The 7,347-nt window shown below is 44.7% G+C and overlaps 1 protein-coding gene across 1 annotated transcript; it reads right to left on the bottom strand.

Moving 5' to 3' along the window:
* Window positions 1–1,168: 1,168 nt before the first annotated feature.
* On the bottom strand, window positions 1,169–6,525 carry PGLS (6-phosphogluconolactonase). The gene is made up of 5 exons (XM_032790079.2): window positions 6,129–6,525; window positions 5,276–5,383; window positions 2,557–2,658; window positions 1,865–2,005; window positions 1,169–1,652 (listed from the first exon to the last, which is right to left on the bottom strand). Exons 1-5 carry the CDS (start codon window positions 6,402–6,404, stop codon window positions 1,515–1,517), a joined length of 765 nt encoding a protein of 254 aa, XP_032645970.1. The 5' UTR covers window positions 6,405–6,525; the 3' UTR covers window positions 1,169–1,514.
* Window positions 6,526–7,347: the final 822 nt, after the last annotated feature.

The raw sequence follows: 7,347 nt of genomic DNA, 5'->3' as shown, positions 1-7,347 counted from the left end.
TGTCATCCTAATGCCCTGGCAGGGCTCACTCTCTCAGATCTACCTGGAGGAAAGGAAAGGAAAACATCCATGGAAGAAGAGACTGATGTTCTGGATCATAGTACCAGCTTCAATATCTCTGCTTGCAGAGAAATGCCCATCAAAGTTCTGTCCAGCTTCTGCATATCATATTTACATAATATGTATGATCTACGGTTTAGAAGTCCTAAACTCCTATATTCTATTCCCAGTTCTGCCAGTTTTGCTATGGACCTAGGGCAAGTCACTTACCCTCATTGCCTCAGTTTCTCCAACTGTAAAATAGGACTAAATAATATTTATTCCCCTTTATAAATCACTTGCAGACACTTCGAGGCTACTATCAGCTTCTAGCCTTGGTTCCAGAGAACCAAAAGCAGGACTGGTAGCTCTGAGGCCAATATAATATTAATCGGCTCTCTGGCAGATTATTATTCCTCCTAGACTGACTGCAGTCCTAGGAGTATGTTCCTGAGAACTTAATGCTGACATCAGCAGAAACAGTCACAGATGAAAAGAAGGACATAAGGCCATGACTGTCTGAAATGCAAGATGACAAGATGCTTAAAAGTATGGTTCTCTCATATCTCACTAACCCAAAGTGTACCTATGAGGATCTTCAATGTATACGATCCTGTAGCAATCAGATTTATGCACAACATAACGGAACCAATCATACAGGGTAACTCTGGCCAGTAGCCAGTGCAAACCTGAGGAGAGAACCTCTCCAGAGAGAGTCCATTCACAAACAGCGTAACCAGGGTCCAAAAACATGCAAGTACTACTGATGTCCGTGTTCTGTGATAGACCAGGTCTGCTGGACAATGAAAGGATAACAGTGGAGAGAGAACAAGAGCCTGAAAAGGATCCACAAAACTGTCAAGTGAAACAAAAAGTTATCCTGACTCCAAAGTTGTTTGGAGCATTTCCAAGAAAACATTTGTGAGCAGACCTCAGACTTCACCTCCTCACCATGGCACCTGCATCGCTTCCCCTTAAAGAAGTATAAATACCATAGAGTCAAGGTTTTCCCAAATCCCAAGGCCGTTCCTGCAGCCTCTCCTCACAAGAATAAGGGCTGAAAGATCATGCCTTTAGTTGATATTTAAACAAGAAGTACTACCTGAAGATAAAACAAGAGCCAAAAAACTGAAATGTACATCTTTAATAATGTGTATTCACTTTACACCACATCAACCGTTCACAAGACAGACTGCATCATACTGTCCTCCTCTGCAATCTCCAATATTTCCATTTCCAGCTAGAGACCAGCTTTGAGAGTCTTATAGCTCCCCTCCCCGACCACAGATTATTACAGTACTCCACAAAGTACCACTTGCTTAAAAAAAGAGAAACAAAAGACAATGTTAATTTAGTGCCACATTCAAGTACTACACCAGAGTCCTCAATCTGGAATGTTGTAGAGCTGGCTCTATGCAGGAACTGCAGCCAGTGCTCCTGAATCACCACCCTGAAACCCAGCCAAGTGTTTGGTTCTACAAGATAGAGTGCTTCTCGAAGGGAACAGTCAGCTCCTTGGCTGCAGACTCATCCAGAAACCAGTGCAGCTTCCCAGTATGAGGCTGGACAAGAGCAGCAGGGAGGGGATTCTCCTCATCGCCTTCTAAAATACGCTGTCCAAAGAAACAGAGCATTAACACTGCCAGTCTCACTAATCTAGGGGGATCACAGTACAACGAGACAGTCATGGAAGTGTTCACTATGCCAAACAAACTATCTAGAATTGTCCAAAAAAATTTCCATCAAAATGTTTTTTCCATGGGAAATGGCTTTAACGAGATGGATGGATTGTTTTTGTTAAATTTTCGTCAGTTTTAAACCTTACCTTTAGGATGGCAGCTTTCCCTTCCCCTGTAGCAACAAACACAACAGCCCGTGCTGCATTCAGAACAGGCAAAGTCAGAGTTATCCGCTCAGGCGGTGGCTTTGGAGAATCACTAATAGAGGCAACTATCTTCTCTTTTTCCTGCCATGAAAACAAAGCCAAAATTGATCAGAACAGTGCAGAGACAGGAGTCAAAGCAAAGGACAGCCTCACCAAACTCAAGCTTGGGCTATTTAACTATGACTAAGCAGCCAGTAAAAGGAGACCAAAGATCATTATCAGGCCTCAGATCCTGGTCAGCATTAATCAACTTTAAAGTTTTCTAGGCAGACTCATGCATCCATGTACAGCTCCGCTGAAGTCAACAGGGCTCCTTATGGGCACAGGGTTACACCCATATGAATCGGATTGCAGGATCAGGGCTAAGCGAAGAGGAAAGAGCCAAATTTCATCTGCTTTTCCTCTTGTTCCCACTTTCCTTTTTTAAAAATCACATTCCAAATACTGGCAACTGCCAAGTTCTAATGCCATAACTCAGAGCTGTTCATCAAACTCCTAAAACAACCATACGCGCATGCACTCAAACTTACCACCTAGAGACAAAATGGAAAAAAAAGGCCTGTCACAGCTGTGAACAAATGCACATTCTTATCCCAGTTTACAGTACCCCCTCCCTGGGTCTGTAAAATCACCTGCAGAAGTGGATGATCTGGAAATAGGGAGCAGGTGTGACCATCTGGCCCTATTCCCAAAATCAGCAGATCAAAGACAGGCATGTTCTCACCTTGAAAGGCCTGCAAGAAGGAACAAAAACCCAGAGAGATTAGACAGAGGAAAGCACAAATGAGCACACTGAACAGAAAAAGGAGGTATCACTGCAAAAGTATAAATCACATCAGGAATAAGGCTATACAACTGCTGAACACAGGGCACTCACACTGCAATGAATTTCTGTTCACATATACAGCTTTCTGGCATCTCACAATTGAACACACTGTCACAGAATGCAGCTGGGTTACAATGGCAGAAGTTCAGCAGTAGGCTGTACACCTTTGGTTTAGCAACCACTCAAACACATTATACACCATTAGTTTAAAAACAGCATACACATTCCACCAGAAAGTCTCCCCACTGACACACACCATCTTCACCAGCTAAAGAGTTCCCTTCCTGCATCATCATATATACACCACAGCAAACACATCTCATCCACAGAGATAGTTTAAAAAAAATCTTATAGGACATGAAAGTGAACATAAATTTCTGTAATCTTATCAGCATTCCAGTCTATGCAAGTGGACACCAATTCCTGGGTTCCCAAGATGGCCTCCCCAGTTTATTTTGGGAATTCAATGTCTTGGTCAACTCAAGAGTGGTCTTGTTAAATTAGTTTGTTCCAAAAGCATTGTGACGGGTTGAATTACAGAAACCCTGTTGGGAGCTGCCACCTGATGTGCCAAGACTACTTCTACTCCTGCTTTTCCTGCCAGCTTAGGACTTTAGCACCCTATCTTGCTGAGCCAGACACTCCCGTCTGCTTCAACACAGACCCAGGGTCTGAATTATTTGCCCCAAAGCTGCAGATTTACCTGAAAGCAGCTAACAGAAGTGTTCCTGTCTTTAACACTTAGATGCCCAACTCCCAATGGGGTCTAAACCCAAATAAATCCATTTTACCCTATATAAAGCTTATACAGGGTAAACTCATAAATTGTTCGCTCTCTGTAACACCGATAGAGATAAGTACAGTTGTTTGCTCCCCAGGTATTAATATATACTCTGAGTTAATTAATAAGTAAAGAGTGATTTTATTAAATACAGAAAGTAGGATTTAAGTGGTTCCAAGTAGTAACAGACAGAACAAAGTAAGTCACCAAGCAAAATAAAATAAAATGCACAAATCTATGTCTAATCAAACTGATTACAGATAATTTCACCTTCAGAAGTGCTTCAGTAAGTTTTTTCCTTAGACTGGCCACCTTCCAGGCCTGGCCACAATTCTTTCCCCTGGTACAGCTTTTGTTCCAGCTCAAGTGGTAGCTAGGGGATTCTTCATGATGGCTCCTTACTCTGTTCTGTTCCACCCATTTATATACATTTTGCATAAGGCGGGAATCTTTTATCCCTCTGGGTTTTCACTCCCCCTCACTGGAAAAGCACCAGGTTAAAGAAGGATTTTAGTTCATGTGACAAGATCACATGTCACTGTAAGACCCCAAGCCTTCATTCCTCCCAGCCTGACTTACAGGAAGACTTGTCTGCAAGCAGAGCCATCCAGTCAATTGTCCTGGTTGATGGGAGCCGTTAAGACTCCAAACCACCATTAATGGCCCACACTTTGCATAATTACAATAGGCCCTCAGAGTTCTATTTCTAGTTTCAGATACAAGAGTGATACCTTTATACAAATAGGATGACCACACTCAGTAGACAATAAGCTCTGTAATGATACCTTACAAGAGACCTTTTGCATGAAGCATTTTCCAGTTACATTACATTTACTCATTATCAATTTTTTATAAAATCATATAGAGTGCAACGTCACACTCTTCCCCTGAGCTTACTGCCAGAGACTTGGACACTGACCATGGCGGAGGCAGTATACCTAAAATTCGGTTTTGGGCTCTCCTATGGGGCAGACACTCATGTGTCCCCCAAAAGGGAAAGAGACCCTGATCCAGCTATAGGCTCACAGTATCAGCTAAGACACTGACCAGCAAAATTCCGCTCCCCACTTTCAGTCAGGTTGGGTTTGCTTCCAGCTAGATTTCTTGGGGTTTGTTCCCACTGCAGTAGTTACCAGGACCCCAACTTCCAGCTTCAGGATACATGTCTCTGTGCACCTCTTCCACTTCATTACAGCCAGTTTATGCTTCTGGGTCTTAATTGCTTTGTCTCTTAAGTCCAGGCTGGTGAGCAGCCTTTTCTTTTTCCAGGGCAGCCTTTTCCCGGGCAAATTGTACATCAATTTCCATTTGTTTTTCCTTGAGACTATCACTTGATGAGCTGGGATACCACAGAGAACCCCCTCCTGCCACAACTTGCAAAAAATAAAAAAGTTTTACGGAATCTATGATTAACAAACATTTTAATGACTCTTTTGCATTTTAAGTAGCACATTCCCAGGTGTGTGGGGAACATTAACATTCCCCTACAGCACTGTCAATTCAGAAACAAAAACTTAATGTTAATACATGAAAACTAGTCTGAATTAATTCCCCTAGCTAACTGAAGTGTAGTAAGAAAGCAAGTAACATTAGCAACAAAAAGTAAATTAAGTGTTTAAAATTCTCTGTTTGATTACCAGCAGAGTTGTTGGTAACACAGCCAGTGGAACCTATTTAGTAAATTGGTGACTTTCACTCTTACTTGAAGAAGTTTGATATACAAAACAAAAACTTTCCACTGTACCTCTTTTAACTTCTCAGCATAATCTGAAGCAGCCTCTTCTACAGGTAGTGAGGGGTTAATGATAACCACTTGCTTTTCTGGGATGGAGATCTTGGAGAGGAGGTGAGTCTGAATGAAATAATTAAGACCCTAAAAATTCTAACCAAGAAGTTGAACTATATTGTTTTACCGTAATGGGATTTTTCCCTACTACCAATTAACAAAATCAGAATATATTTACTTTCATAACTTTTGGAGATAACAGCATCTGCTGGTGAATGGGAATTGCAGGAGTGGGCAACCTTTCAGAAGTGGTGTGCCGAGTCTTCATTTATTCACTCTAATTTAAGGTTTCACATACTGGTAATACATTTTAACATTTTTAGAAGATCTCTTTCTATAAGTCTATAATATATAACTAAATTACTGTTGTATGTAAAGTAAATAAGGTTTTTAAAAAGTTTAAGAAACTTCATTTAAAATTAAATTTAAATGCAGAGCCCTTTGGACTGGTGGCCAGGACCCAGACAGTGTGAGTGCCACGTGTGCCATATGTTGCCTACCCCTGTCCTAAGGCCTCATATACACTTAAATGTTAGGCTGACATAGCCAGGTTGGTCAGGGTTTTTTTTTTAAAAAAAAAAAGGACACACCTGAGTACTATAGCTATACCGACTTAAAACTCAGTGTAGACACAGCTTTGTCCATGGAAAAATGTGTTACCTTGGTCTTTGCAGGAAAATCTAGAATTGTTGCAACAAATGTCTTCTCTATATTCCCGCCCAAATGGCCCCCCAGGGGGTTCTCCCGCGTGTGCTCCGCGGGTCCCCTCATCCCCACCCCCGTGCAGGGCGGGTCCCCGCAGCCGCCTCACCTTGTAGGCGCCGTACGTGCTCTCCGGGTCCTCCACGGGCACTAGCCGCTCGTCGCAGAAGGCCAGGACCCAGCGGGCGGGGGCTGCGGGGCCGGAGAGGGCGGCGGCCGCGGGCAGCTCCTGGGACAGGATCCGCACGAGGCTCCCGCCCGACAGCCCCAGCGAGAAGCGACCGCCGGACTCGGCCGCCCGCTGGGCCACCAGCTGCGCCAGGGAGGAGCCCAGCTCCTGCGGGGAGGGGAACACCGAGATGTGGCGGGGCACGAAGCCAGGCATGGCGGGGACGGAGCGGTGCGGAGGGTGCTGGGCGGAGCGGAAGTTTGGGCAGTTACCGAGAGACAGCCGGAAGCTGGCGAAAGGCAACCAGGAGCACAGTGCGGAGAGGGACGAACATCCATGAGACACACCCGGAAGCAAGCGAGGAAGGGGAGTAATTAGAATCGCACAACACCGGAAGTGATGTGTGAAAACGCTGCCAAGTTGCCTGGCAACCTCGGCCGTAGGAGAGGAGCGGCTCAGGCAGGAACAGGGGCCTGGCCCCTACTCCGTGCGAGTCTCCAGTCCCGGGGGCAGCTTGCCCCGTACGCGGCAGCCGTAGATGTGGGAGTCTCTGAGCGCTCAGCTTGCAGGCTTTTCTCTGCCCTCACACAGGCTAGAAAAAACTCTCGTGTCGTCTCAGGCTGCCAGGAGCTGAGGCTTTACCTAAAACACCAAATATCACGAGACTCCCTGTCCCAAGCTGTTTGGGCCTCAGAAAGGGCCAGTGCCACTCACAGGGTCTATCTGAGGCCCTGAATGTTCCTCAAGAAGGACCGCACCTCCCACACCCAGACATAATAAAGTTCCCTACCCCACTGCTCTCTGCTCTTGCCCTCTTCTCAACCCCCTCAATCCATCCAAAATATTGTAATCAAACATCATCTTTCAGAGCTATCGCTTTGAACCCCTCTCACCTTCACTCTGCCCTCTTCAGTTATGAACAGTAATAAAAGTAGTTAATTTAATGGATTGGATTTTCTAGTACATAGATAGTGGATAGCCACTGATGCCTTCTAAGTAGATAGGCCTTTCTGGAGAGGGGCCACAAGAGCAGAGTGGTGAGATCACATCATCATGAAGGCCTGGGATGATCAACAGTGGGGCCAGAGCTTTTGCACAGAGATAGTGACCTTTCTGGAGTTTATTGAGCAGCTTTCCCTGCCCCTCCCATGCCAGGATA

The sequence above is a fragment of the Chelonoidis abingdonii genome, chromosome 26 (assembly GCF_003597395.2).
Source record: "Chelonoidis abingdonii isolate Lonesome George chromosome 26, CheloAbing_2.0, whole genome shotgun sequence".
NCBI classification, from domain to species: domain Eukaryota; kingdom Metazoa; phylum Chordata; order Testudines; family Testudinidae; genus Chelonoidis; species Chelonoidis abingdonii.
This window is presented reverse-complemented; position numbering and strand designations above follow the sequence as displayed.

Bases quoted from the DNA above. Each gene is read 5' to 3' on its own strand.
- PGLS (XM_032790079.2), bottom strand. From the start codon at position 6,404: ATGCCTGGCTTCGTGCCCCGCCACATCTCGGTGTTCCCCTCCCCGCAG. The intron at 5,384-6,128 runs GTGAGGCGGCTG...TATTTCATTCAG, and splicing joins GCACGTACGGCGCCTACAAG to ACTCACCTCCTCTCCAAGAT. The intron at 2,659-5,275 runs GTACAGTGGAAA...TCCTTCTTGCAG, and splicing joins ATGCTGAGAAGTTAAAAGAG to GCCTTTCAAGGTGAGAACAT.